At 41.0% G+C, this 11,716-nt stretch overlaps 4 protein-coding genes across 5 annotated transcripts; 2 read left to right on the forward strand and 2 right to left on the reverse strand.

Annotated features, from left to right (window-relative positions):
* The first annotated feature begins 369 nt into the window (after positions 1–369).
* On the forward strand, positions 370–2,952 carry LOC117588531 (endoplasmic reticulum resident protein 44). Its single transcript, XM_034279890.1, has 7 exons — positions 370–580; positions 840–924; positions 1,524–1,615; positions 1,676–2,069; positions 2,135–2,401; positions 2,471–2,669; positions 2,747–2,952. The coding sequence occupies exons 1-7, from the start codon at positions 530–532 to the stop codon at positions 2,892–2,894; spliced, it is 1,236 nt and encodes a 411-aa protein (XP_034135781.1). The 5' UTR covers positions 370–529; the 3' UTR covers positions 2,895–2,952.
* Positions 2,953–3,661: 709 nt separating this feature from the next.
* On the reverse strand, positions 3,662–8,701 carry LOC117588466 (RNA-binding protein cabeza). 2 transcript variants are annotated; one of them, XM_034279755.1, is made up of 7 exons: positions 8,564–8,701; positions 8,395–8,502; positions 8,235–8,319; positions 6,386–6,420; positions 4,879–5,021; positions 4,367–4,803; positions 3,792–4,300 (listed from the first exon to the last, which is right to left on the reverse strand). In XM_034279755.1, the coding sequence occupies exons 1-7, from the start codon at positions 8,568–8,570 to the stop codon at positions 3,946–3,948; spliced, it is 1,170 nt and encodes a 389-aa protein (XP_034135646.1). In that variant the 5' UTR covers positions 8,571–8,701; the 3' UTR covers positions 3,792–3,945. The 2 variants fall into 2 exon arrangements, with proteins under 2 accessions (XP_034135647.1, XP_034135646.1); XM_034279756.1 differs by lacking the exon at positions 6,386–6,420 and having other exon boundaries at positions 3,662–4,300.
* Positions 8,702–9,126: 425 nt separating this feature from the next.
* Positions 9,127–11,459, forward strand: LOC117588787 (vesicle transport protein GOT1B). Its single transcript, XM_034280291.1, has 5 exons — positions 9,127–9,284; positions 9,351–9,442; positions 9,522–9,700; positions 10,032–10,113; positions 11,254–11,459. Exons 1-5 carry the CDS (start codon positions 9,260–9,262, stop codon positions 11,296–11,298), a joined length of 423 nt encoding a protein of 140 aa, XP_034136182.1. The 5' UTR covers positions 9,127–9,259; the 3' UTR covers positions 11,299–11,459.
* Positions 10,300–11,022, reverse strand: LOC117588788 (cytochrome b-c1 complex subunit 7). Its single transcript, XM_034280292.1, has 3 exons — positions 10,867–11,022; positions 10,698–10,745; positions 10,300–10,619 (listed from the first exon to the last, which is right to left on the reverse strand). The coding sequence occupies exons 1-3, from the start codon at positions 10,904–10,906 to the stop codon at positions 10,372–10,374; spliced, it is 336 nt and encodes a 111-aa protein (XP_034136183.1). The 5' UTR covers positions 10,907–11,022; the 3' UTR covers positions 10,300–10,371.
* Positions 11,460–11,716: the final 257 nt, after the last annotated feature.

Genomic DNA, 11,716 nt, shown 5'->3' on the forward strand with positions numbered 1-11,716 from the left:
AAACTTTGTTCTTGTATACACCAGGGCTGCATCGATATATCTAAATTTCCATCGAAAACTTTTCAAATATTAAAGACTATAAGTCGATGGGATCTTGCAATCGTCCATTATAAATATGGCATGGCTTGCAATTTTCTTTTTTCAATAACAGAGAAGCAACCATTAATTCTCTAATCATTCATTTCTTTAGCGATTTAGTAGTTTGAGGTATCCGTTTGAATATTGGGTTTCCACAGGTTTTTAGCTACTACTTGGCTACTACTGCCACTACTGCCACTACTTCTACGTTTTTACTTTTTCTCAGAAACGATTTTTCGCACAATTCCACAACCATCGATATCATCGATAGGGCCATCGATGGTCTTGCAGCCCTATCAACCAGCTAAATTGTTGAAATTTTTTTTGTAAATTTGCAGTGCGACGCGACAGTTCATTCCAATCCATGCCGAACTGAATCTAATTCAATAACTTGGTGTCCATTTCTGTGTGCAATTAGTCGCAGCCCCCCACCCACAGCCAGTCCCCCAGAATGATTGAAGCAAGAATTCAAAAGCTGGGGCCCAGCATAGCTCTGCTAGCGGTGAGTCGACGTGTTCCAATGCCGCAGAAAACACACTGGCTGGACGACGACGATGGCACACCAGACGGCGGTCGACGCAGCGGTCGCGCGCTCGGTCACCCGGCTTAGAGCATGAAAATAATTCGTAAGATGCTGTCGCCCGACTGGCTGTCCGCCCGCTTGTCTGTCTGTCACTCCACGCCCAAAACATATCACCCCAACACCATACAGCACTGCAATACCTGCAAACTAAGTTGCGCGATTTTATGCATAATTCCAGATAATTCATCTCCTCCAACATCCAGCGGCCACAGATGCGGCGGGAGCGGTGCCCATGACCAGTGAAAACATTGATATGACATTAGGTAAGGTACCAATTGGTGGTGGACACGGTTCATCCGCTGCGCATCAGAATGCAGAAAATCAATTAGCCAACATTTTGGTGGGCAAGTTGACGTGTCACAAGTTTCACACAAAAAGCCATTGGCCCGGCAAATTGGTCTGGTGTGGCCTGTTGTTGTTGGCAGGCGTATTGACGCGACCTGCTGCCAACGTGTCTAAAAACCAACAACAGGGGCTAAAACAATACAATTTCTACAGAAATGAAGTTAGTTATTACAACAATTTGAGTTTTCTCTGTTAATTGAGTGGGGGGGGGGGGGGGGGATACAATATCATCTTACCTTTTTATACACACACATCTGGTTTCACACTTGTTCCTTTCATAACATAAACACTTGACTGCCACGTGAGTGAGTCATTGCTGGAATTACTTCGAACATAAGAACAGATGAATCGTATGGAAGGGCTAAAATCTTGACAGATTGGCTTTCTATAGAGCAGTTGTTTTCTTTATCTTATCTGCCCTCTCCGCTGAACAACAAACAACCTCAATTCCTCTATTTAGATGCTGTGTGATAATTGTCTGATGTGTAATGTTTACCTCTTTTGTATCTTTTTGCAGCGTCTAATGAATTGGTTTTCCTTAATTTTTATGCCGAATGGTGTCGTTTTAGTAATATCCTAGCTCCCATATTCAGCGAAGCTGCAGACAAGGTAAGCTATAATCAAAACGCCTCAAATTCCTTTCAAATATTAAAGTGTATTTGCTTACAGATCAAGGCGGAATTCCCCGATGCCGGCCGTGTGGTGCTTGGCAAAGTGGATTGTGACAAGGAGACATCCATTGCCTCACGGTTTCATATCAATAAATATCCAACATTGAAAATTGTACGAAATGGACAGCTTAGCAAGCGTGAATATCGCGGCCAGCGTTCGGCGGATGCTTTCCTGGAGTTTGTCAAGAAACAACTGGAGGATCCCATACAGGAGTTTAAGTCGCTGAAGGATCTGGAGAATCTGGACTCTAAGAAACGCCTCATATTAGGCTACTTTGATCGCAGGGATCAGCCGGAATATGACACCTTCCGCAAGGTGGCTACAAATTTGAAAGAAGATTGCCAGTTCCATGTGGGTTTCGGTGATGCCTCACAGGCCATGCATCCACCTGGTAAGGGAATCGTTAAAATCAAACATTCACGGCTCATTTTACGTTCGATTGATTTGATTGTATAGGAACCCCCATCATTGTGTTTAGACCGGATGTGGCTTTGTCGCATGAGAACGATGAGACCTACACTGGCAGCCTGCAAAATTTCGATGAACTAAAGATATGGATACAGGAAAAGTGTGTGCCGCTAGTTAGGGAAATCACCTTTGAGAATGCCGAGGAGCTTACCGAAGAAGGACTGCCGTTCCTGATTCTGTTTCACCGGCCAGACGATCTCAACTCCATCAAGGATTACAAGTCCATTATTGAGCGGCAGCTGCTAGATGAGAAACGTACGTACCATACATATAAATGTCATAAGCTTTCGTCTGATTTATGCTTTGTTTTGTTTTTTTTTCCAGAGAATGTAAACTTTTTGACGGCAGATGGCAAGCGGTTTGCCCATCCGCTGCACCATTTGGGAAAGTCCGAGGACGATCTGCCATTGATAGCCATCGATTCGTTCAAGCACATGTATCTGTTCCCCCACTTTAGTGATATGTACACGCCGGGCAAGCTAAAGCAATTCCTCCAGGATCTCTACAGCGGGAAGCTGCACAGGTATACAAAAATTACAACGCAAACGTTTTACACAACTTTTTGATACCCTTTTTGTGTTTGTTTTTGTTGTTGTATAGGGAGTTTCATTATGGGCCGGATCCCTCAAATAATGATATACATCCTGATCCACATACCGGCAAAGGTACCTCACCGCCCGAATCGAAATTCAAGGAACTGGGCCCATCCAAGCACCGCTATACCCTGCTAGAAAAAGATGAACTGTAATATTAACTAATGTATATTCAAGAAATAATATTAAAACAAAAATTTTATAAAAACAAAACACACATTCCCAAGAAACCACTGCAAATATTTACTTATTCAAGGTGTTTAAAGAAAAATGTACGATAATGGCTATGTTTGCTATTCTATTAGGGTGAATTTGTTGTTCATGCTTTTAAGATTATTATTATCTCTCAAAAGAAAGATGATTCTTGAGAAAAGTTCACCCGCAAAGACTTTCTGACATATTCAACTATCAATGGAAAACAATTATCGGGTTTCGCTGATATCTAAGTTTTAACAGCTTCCGTATTTGTCGCGTATAATTTAGATATTTCTACCACTTGCAATGAATAGCTAGCTAATTAGACTCAGGCAAATTTACGAAGCTATCTTTATGCAAAGACAAATGTGTTTTCCAAACGAACTCTCAAATGTACAGCGTACGTGAGCGGCAGCACATGAGACAGAAGCTTTCCGGTCACCGCATAGCCTAGATATTTACATATTTGTGGAAGTGAGATCTCGACAAAAGAACTAATAATGATTCTTCTCGAGAGGCGCAAGCGTGTGCCGCAAGACTAAATAGAAGCCACCTTGCATGCCTAGATGCATAGATTTGGTTTGGCATCTTCCCAGTCCCACCAAAGTATTAAGTGATTGAGGACCTCTTATATTATATATAATGTATATATATATATATGTATTTACAATTATAAAAATACACACATATATATATGTATATATGTAATTTTATAATTTTTTGTTTTTTTTTGTTTCAATATTACAAATAGTGTTTTTTAAATTAGATTACATGTATGTATGTATAGTCTAAGTCAAAACGATCGATAAAAGAAGGTAGGATAGAGTTGTGAGCTTGTGTTGTTGTTGCTGGGGGGAGGGGCGTAAAATCAGATAAAATGGTTGATGTGGTTGCGCTTTTGTATCTTTTGCTTTGACTGGGGTAAACTTTTGATAAGGTTACTTTTCGCTACGATTAATACGTAAATCTGAAAAATTGGGGGTCATAGAGTCACCACCAAAGCACAGGTCATTAGTATGGCCTGGAGCGCATGCCGCCGTCGTTTCGCATAGCACCGCCGCCATCTCTGCGATTAGCTCCACCGCCGCCACCACGTCCTCCGCCACCGCGACCACCGCCGCCGCCATCACGGCCATTCTCGTTTGAATAGCGGCCACCGCCGCCTGAGTTGCCCCCACGGTCTCTATTTTGGTATCCACCGCCACCGCCGCCGCCGCCAGAGCGATCGCCTCCACGGTCATTCATTCCACGATCGTTGCGGTCCATGCCACCGTAGCCACCGCCGCCGCCGCCTCCACCACCGCCGTATCCACCGCTGCTGCCACCGGAACCACCGCCATCTTCGCCTCCTTTGGGAGTCTTGCAGCTGCAAAAAGATTGTAGAATTAGATGGGCATTCATAGGGAAGGTTTAAATGCGAGCGCTAACTCACCGGTTGCACTCATTGCGCCAGGCGAAGTTGGTGTTGTTGCAATTGTTGCACTTCCAATCGCCATCGCGGGGTTGAACATTGCCGCCGGCACCACCACCGCCGCCTCCACCACCACCACCGCCGCGATCGAAGCGACCACCGCCTCCTCCGCCGCCACCACCGCCGCGATCAAAACGACCACCGCCTCCGCCGCCACCACCACCGCGTGGACGACCACCGAAGCCGCCGCGACCACCGCCGCCCTTGTTCCAGGTGCTCTGACGCTGTGCGAGAGATACTTTGATATTGGCTCCCTTGAAGACACGTCCGTCAAACCATTCGATGGCGGACTGGGCAGCATTGGTGTCATCGTATGTAACGGTGGCCTCACCCTTCGACAGGCCTGTGTCCTTGTTCTTGTAGAGCCAAATCTTTGGCTTCATGGTACGCTTATCCTTCTGCAATATGAAACAAGAACAGAGTTAATTTCGATTAGAACATAGACACAGGGAACAAGTGAACATAATACTTGCCTTGATGATGCCAATGGCACCGAAATGCGTCTCAATATCCTGCTCTGTTGTGTTTGCATCCATTCCAGAGACAAATATGGTATCATCTTGAGTAATCATATCGCCACTGCCACCGCTACCACCGCCGCCGCCTCCCATGGGTCCTACAAAAATGGCCAAAACAGTGTTAGAATGCGCTGCACAGAGGGCAATAAACAGCTTATTTAAACAAAGATTATTGGATTTTGCGGATTGGTTTCCTTTCACGACTTGGGGCCCCTCTCCCAACAGACAGGTGTGCGCGCGCGCTCTTAATGTACAAATAGTATAAATGTATAAATGGGCATTGTAACACCGGACTCTGCCGATCAATGGATCGGGGGTAAACGTAAACACCATATATCGCCCATGCCGGGGCGCGCTGCTACTAAAATCCTTGCTTAGCAATATAAATACCAGAATTTTGCAGCGGCGTTTGTGCGACACCAAAACAATTTCAGAAAACCTTTTTTTTTAATTTTGTTTTTGTTTCAAAGAACCTTTAGCCAGTATGAGACAGGAGAGGGGAAGTGACGAGCGGAAGAAATAGAGAGCGAAGAGACAGATAAAGAGGGGGAAAGAGTTTTATCTTAGCCCTATTTACCCCACTGGCTCTCCCGAAAAACGACAAAAAAACACATACACAGAAGAGAGTGAGGAAGAGAGAGAGGAAGTGATTGAGCCACTGGCTAAACGAGAAAGCAGCAGTGTTTTGCCAAACAAACGCACTTTTACGCTCTGAAAATGGAACATTTTACTATAAATATTTTGCAACAAGAAAGCAATTAGATTCCCATTGCCCATCTCTGTATGTATAGTATGTTATTTTCGTAGATGGGACAAACTGCACTGCAATTGGCAAAAACGAATAATAAAATATATGAGAATTAGCAACACCAAATGGCCGCAAGGCAAAGAAGGCCAGCTGCTGACTCGCTTAAGCACAGTGCCGCCCCGTCAGTCACCAAACCAAACCAACCGACCGACGACCGACCACTTCTTCAGGATCAAACCAACAAACAACCTTGCTTGCATATTTGTAAATATACCGAGAGATAGTGCTTTACATTAAAACCACAACAGTACGCACACGACAGATACAACACAATTGTTTTGTGATACAAAAGTATAGCTAGATTGCAGCAGGACTCTTCTGGACACCTCCTACAAACCCCTAGAGTACCTCGGTAATGTAACAACACTTTTTAAGTCCATCCTTAACCATATATGTATATAGATAACACCACCATGAAATTCGCTTTAGATGTAACACACTCTATCCTAAATATCCTAATAAAACGATGGAAAATAACGACCAAATAATGCCGCCTTTGCTTTGCTTTGCTTTGCTTTGCTTTCCTTTCGATTTGGAATTTGAGATTTTTGATTTTAGGATCCTTGTTTTGTTTTTTTTTTTTAAGTTCAATATGTAGAAAAATATTGGTATACATTACTCGATAGGATTGCAGTCTATTTGCATTATTTTTACCTTTGCTGTAGCTGTCCTTGTTGGCGCCTCCATTTCTAAAAAAGGATATTGAATGAACTTATTTAATGTTTGAATTTCGATTTGTTTTGGGGTTTTGTAAGGCAGCAAATACATATTCTTGACTTTTGCGGCTCGTTTCAATATATTGTGCGAACAACTTGGATAGGTCGGTCTCCACCACCAGCATAGGATAGATCGCACGTCGAGTCCCCCGATCGATTCAACTCAAACCGAACCGGAGAACCGAATAGCGGATCACAACTGCTCTGGTGGATACCGCAAAACTATTGGTTTCATTTCACTCTACATAATAATCATAAGACTTATATCTACATATATATTTATGTAAAACTGATTAAATTTACTCTAGACAAGAGACATCACAATACAAACGCTTATTCTATATTCTAAAATAATAATAAACATAATTGGTATTATTCTATTGAATATCACTTGTGGTTTGGCTTAAGATTAGTTAACTTAATAGCTAGGAAATGCACGCATTAACGTGACAAATAACCAGATTGTAATCAGACTTTGCAATACCAAATTTGCCAGCCACCTTTTCCCCCGTTCCAGCCGATATAGCAACCCATTATTCTAAATAAACTCTTAAATTGGAAGGGGTAAGGGCTGTGAATATACTCTATAGTTTTGTATATTCAAGAGATTTACTATTCGTAGCTTAGGCTCTAAGGATAGTCACAGAAAATGTTCCGATTTCAACGAAAATTAGATACCCAATCGACTAATATTTTTGGTTTTTTCCATTTTTCTTCTTACATGTAACACAATAATCTTGTTTAGATTTCTTGGTTTTCTTTTGTTTTTAATTGTTTATAATCGGACATGCGCTGTGATGTTGTATTTATGCGCCTGTAGATCAAAATTGCAGATCGAGTTCGCTCGTTTGTTTGTTTGGTGCCGTAGCCTAAACATATCCCATGCATTGGCCGTACTCAACTCGGATTATGGTTTCTTGTTTCTTAAAAGTATTTTTTTGATATAACACGTAGCTTCTTTTGTTCCATAGAAGGGTCACCCTTTGATGTTTTGTTTAATTTGCATGTAAATGCACAGTCGGTAGAAATGAGAGATAGTTGCTTATATCTTGATACCACATTTAACTTTACCCAGAACGATTTCATTGTTAATTTAACTCTGTTTTTTGTATTTGCTGCAAATTTTAAACAGCTTTTTGCATCATGTCCCTTAGGCTTCTGTTGTCTGCACCTTAATTTATTTACATTTTTAAATACAATAATGCATTTATGTAAATGAATATAATTATTTATATACAAAAATTATGCCACAGATAATTAACGAATTGATAAGAACAGAATTTCACAGTTACAACGGCGGTTTTATCTGCAATATCTATCTATAAACATACATATTTTGCAAGTACCAAAATGCATAATTTGTTTATGCGTGTGCGTGTGTTTGTTTTGTTTTTATAGATTTCCACCAAAAGGCGAAGCGACATATCGAATCAAATGTCGCTTTCTCCTTGAACATTTATTTTTATTTCTAGCCGGTCGCTTAAAGTGTTTCTCTTTGCGGTATTTTCCGCATGTTTTGCCTTTTCGTTTCCTCAAAAAAAAAAAAAACATTTTCAATACACATGTATGCTCTCATGCACACATACATACACACATATCGATTGCTTTTTCACGCGTCTCACATTTTATTCTAGTTTAAATTTTTGCAGGCCCGTGTATTTGGTCGATGGAATAGGTTCATGAACACATTCTTATAAAAAAAGATAACATAAATCATGGTAACCTCAGTGGAAAAACTCTACCCCCGGTCCCGATTTGAGCGTAACGAATGTATTTTAATAACATACCCATATGAGCTGCCGCCTCGTTTGTCGGACCATGAGCCAGGGCCACCGCCATCGCCGCCAGAACCACGAATGCCGGAATCGTAATCTAGTTAGATGATATTAAAAAAGTATATCAGTTTTTGCTTTTTAACATGTTTTAGCATGTTAAATAGGTTCTTACCTCCGCCGCCGCGTTGGGTTGGAGGTGGTTGATTGTAGCTGGACTGCATATTTGGTGGAGGGACATTAAAATTATTAAAGCCCTGGCCGCCGCCGCCATAACCTCCCCCTAAAGTACACATATTTTAGTGTTTTTCTTCCTTAAATATATATCCCGTTGGTGTACTTACGATCCATCCCAAATAACGTCTGCAAATACTCTTTTCAACAACACAAGGAGTTAATTACTCCCAACACGGATATTATATTCGGACGCTATGAACAAATTCTTTTGTCAAAATGGCGGAGAATGGTGATGCAAATATATGACATGTGATATATCGATATGTATGTGCTGGCCGATAGTATATTTGTAGGGGTGATATTTTGTTGGACTGTTTTGGAATTTATTTTGAATACATCATCCCCGAAACTATTTTTCTGAATTTATTATGAATTTAGATTATAATTATTCTTTAAATGGAAACATATCATCATATCGCTTTTGTCATATTTTTACATTATTATTTGCATAGTTTCTGCATTTCGACTATTTAAAAATTAAGTTTCGTGACCAGTGTGTCTAGAAAAAATGTCAACGGGGGGAGTATAATTAAAACTATATAATTGGAAACGATAATATTTAACTCTAGGTTTATAAATTGTACTAATACATAAATGCACATAATCGTTACTTTTTTTATTTCCAACTTCGTTTCGCAGCACTTGGGCCACAGCAACCCTGCGAATGATTGTTTATATTCGTTAATACGATACATTTTTAGATTGTAGAAATCAGCTGTTCCAATTTTTAAATAATTTACGTGTTTACGTGGAATTTCCAATCAGGTCCGAAACTCTCACCGAAATAAATAGAAACGGACAAAATGATTGAAGTAACAGATCTGCAGAGTAAGCCCATTGACACTAAATCTATTGAAATACTTCTGTGAGCTTACTTGAGTCCCTTTTCCATAGAAATTGGCATTGGCTTGGCTGGCTTCGGCATATCGTTTTTGTTCCTTGGCATGCTGCTTCTGTTCGACAAAGGCTTACTCGCAATTGGAAATGTATGTTCTGTGCAAGGCTGTTGCACCACTCCACCTAATGGACGTCCCATAATTAACCAAACTTTATTCGCACCCATAGATTCTGTTCATTTCGGGACTGGGATGTGTAATCGGCGTGGAGCGAACTTTGCGCTTTTTCTTTCAAAGACATAAAGTAAAAGGCACAACCGCCTTCTTTGGTGGAATCTTCATCGTTCTGCTGGGCTTCCCCATCACTGGAATGATTGTTGAATCCTATGGATTCTTTGCACTATTCAGGTTCGCTATAACCATATATTATTGTGTTGTCGCTGATAATTACGTGGATAGAAGGATATTTGCATAAGTAAATGTTTGACCACAAATATTGGTGTAGAAGGACCTTTCCCCATATCTACAGACCCTAAAGCAGTGCTTAAAATGAACATTTAAATTGCTGTCTATGCCGTCCACGCATGTGTCCGTCCGTTTGCGCTTTCTTTCTATGTATTAACGTGCGTGCGTCTGTGCATTCGGAATTGTTTAAATGAATACGAGGCAACGGCAATACCTTCCATTTCACAATTGTTAAGTGAATGATATCTATTGGTTCTTCTTTGTATCTTTGCAGCGGCTTCTTTCCCGTCGCCATCAACTTCCTTGGACGTGTGCCCGTCTTGGGATCGCTATTCAATTTACCCTTTATGCAAAAGGTAAGGCAGAATGGTGCATATCGTAACGCTTAAGCTCACAAAATCACATTCCACACACCCACACACCACACATGGAGAGAGCGGTGACGACTCCATTGATCCACACGAGCATTTAACCCTCTAATAAATTAAAATGGCATCTCCCCCTTTAGTTGACTATGCAAAACAGGCTAATTTCATAGCTTATTTAGTTTTCATCTAAGCTATGTATTTCAACATTTACAAATCGAGTGGTTGCGACTGGAAGGGCCTGAGTTCTTAGTGGTTCTTGTTCCAGTCCTCACGCTCCTCGCGCTCCTTTACCACCTCGTTCAAGTAGGGCTCCAAGTATTTGACATCCTCCTCATACTTAGTCCACTGCTCCTTTGGCAAAATTGTCTTGGTCATGGACAAATGCAGGGCACGCATAATACGATAGTTGCGCTCGTCGTAGATCTTGCGGGGCAGACGGCGGACTGCTTCCTTCACATCCTCGTTCTCATAGAGACAATCGTCACGGTGCAGACCTACATTCGGACCGATAAACATTCATTGGTTTATTCACTATCGTTGCAATTGTTAATGCCATTAGTGCCTCATCTTACCGTACTGATTGAATCCAGACATGTTGTAGGCCCATCTGCCCAGGTTAGCTGCAGTTGCAAAAAAAAAATTCGAGTTACACATTTTACGTAATCATTCTAACATTCAGGCCACAAGAGCGGCGCCACATTTGTGCGCATCGCCATAGCAGCCATCTAAAAGAGTACTTACAGAAAACCGATGGACCTTTCCTAGCAATGTAGCTCGCCATTATTTACGGAAATAGAAAATAATTCTAGAAACTCGGTCGCCTGGCTCTTATTTTTTTTTGGTATGGCAAATGACAGCTGCTTTCAGCTGGTGATGAGACTGCCTCGATTCGACTTGCCGATAGCAGTCACCAGCGACAACCGAGTTCTGTATCGATACCAGGGCTGCTTTAACTTAATCGATTGAGTTCAATTCGATGGGGCGCGCAGGCTGTTTCTTTTCGAAGAAATTTTGTTTTTACAATTCATTCAATTACACAATAATATGCGTATAATTTTGCAACCAATTTTTATAATTGACGATTTTTATTTATCTTTTGCCTTTTCTTATTTTTGTATTTCTTTACAGATTGTTCAAAAACTTGGCGGCGATGGCAACCGGACAACAGTGTAGTAAAAATGGTCTGTTGAGCGTAACACCCATTACAAAATATACGAACAAGCCTTTTTTGTATAAAGTAAATAAATTGTATCGAAATTGTAAAATCTAATAAGCTTCATGTACAAATCCGCCTTCATAAACAATATACACTACATGTAGACGACAACAGTTAATAATCACAATGGTGTCTTTAAAAGCCAAATTTCATAAGGGGAGATATTTGATATCCCCAGAAACACACACACATACAAATAAACCAACTACGTTGTTGTTCGGAAAATAAATCTTAAGGCGAGTTTTGGGGGAAAATTATAAGACAAAAGAAGCCTCTCTTACATGTACCTCTCTGTTGCATCTACCACTACTAGGTATGTATTTATTGTATGTATAAGGGCATGAACCCCTGTCTGGCTTCTATAAGAGTGCAGTT

Source organism: Drosophila guanche, unplaced genomic scaffold, assembly GCF_900245975.1.
Source record: "Drosophila guanche unplaced genomic scaffold, DGUA_6, whole genome shotgun sequence".
Lineage (NCBI taxonomy): Eukaryota > Metazoa > Arthropoda > Insecta > Diptera > Drosophilidae > Drosophila > Drosophila guanche.

Bases quoted from the DNA above. Each gene is read 5' to 3' on its own strand.
- LOC117588531 (XM_034279890.1), top strand. From the start codon at position 530: ATGATTGAAGCAAGAATTCAAAAGCTGGGGCCCAGCATAGCTCTGCTA. The intron at 925-1,523 runs GTAAGGTACCAA...ATCTTTTTGCAG, and splicing joins AAACATTGATATGACATTAG to CGTCTAATGAATTGGTTTTC. The intron at 2,670-2,746 runs GTATACAAAAAT...GTTGTTGTATAG, and splicing joins TACAGCGGGAAGCTGCACAG to GGAGTTTCATTATGGGCCGG.
- LOC117588466 (XM_034279755.1), bottom strand. The intron at 5,022-6,385 runs GTAAAAATAATG...CCATTTTTGTAG, and splicing joins CAAGGACAGCTACAGCAAAG to GACCCATGGGAGGCGGCGGC. The intron at 4,301-4,366 runs GTGAGTTAGCGC...ATCTTTTTGCAG, and splicing joins TGGCGCAATGAGTGCAACCG to CTGCAAGACTCCCAAAGGAG.
- LOC117588787 (XM_034280291.1), top strand. From the start codon at position 9,260: ATGATTGAAGTAACAGATCTGCAGA. The intron at 9,443-9,521 runs GTATGTTCTGTG...TCGCACCCATAG, and splicing joins GCTTACTCGCAATTGGAAAT to ATTCTGTTCATTTCGGGACT. The intron at 9,701-10,031 runs GTTCGCTATAAC...GTATCTTTGCAG, and splicing joins GGATTCTTTGCACTATTCAG to CGGCTTCTTTCCCGTCGCCA.
- LOC117588788 (XM_034280292.1), bottom strand. From the start codon at position 10,906: ATGGCGAGCTACATTGCTAGGAAAGGTCCATCGGTTTTCT. The intron at 10,746-10,866 runs GTAAGTACTCTT...TTGCAACTGCAG, and splicing joins GAAAGGTCCATCGGTTTTCT to CTAACCTGGGCAGATGGGCC. The intron at 10,620-10,697 runs GTAAGATGAGGC...GTCCGAATGTAG, and splicing joins GTCTGGATTCAATCAGTACG to GTCTGCACCGTGACGATTGT.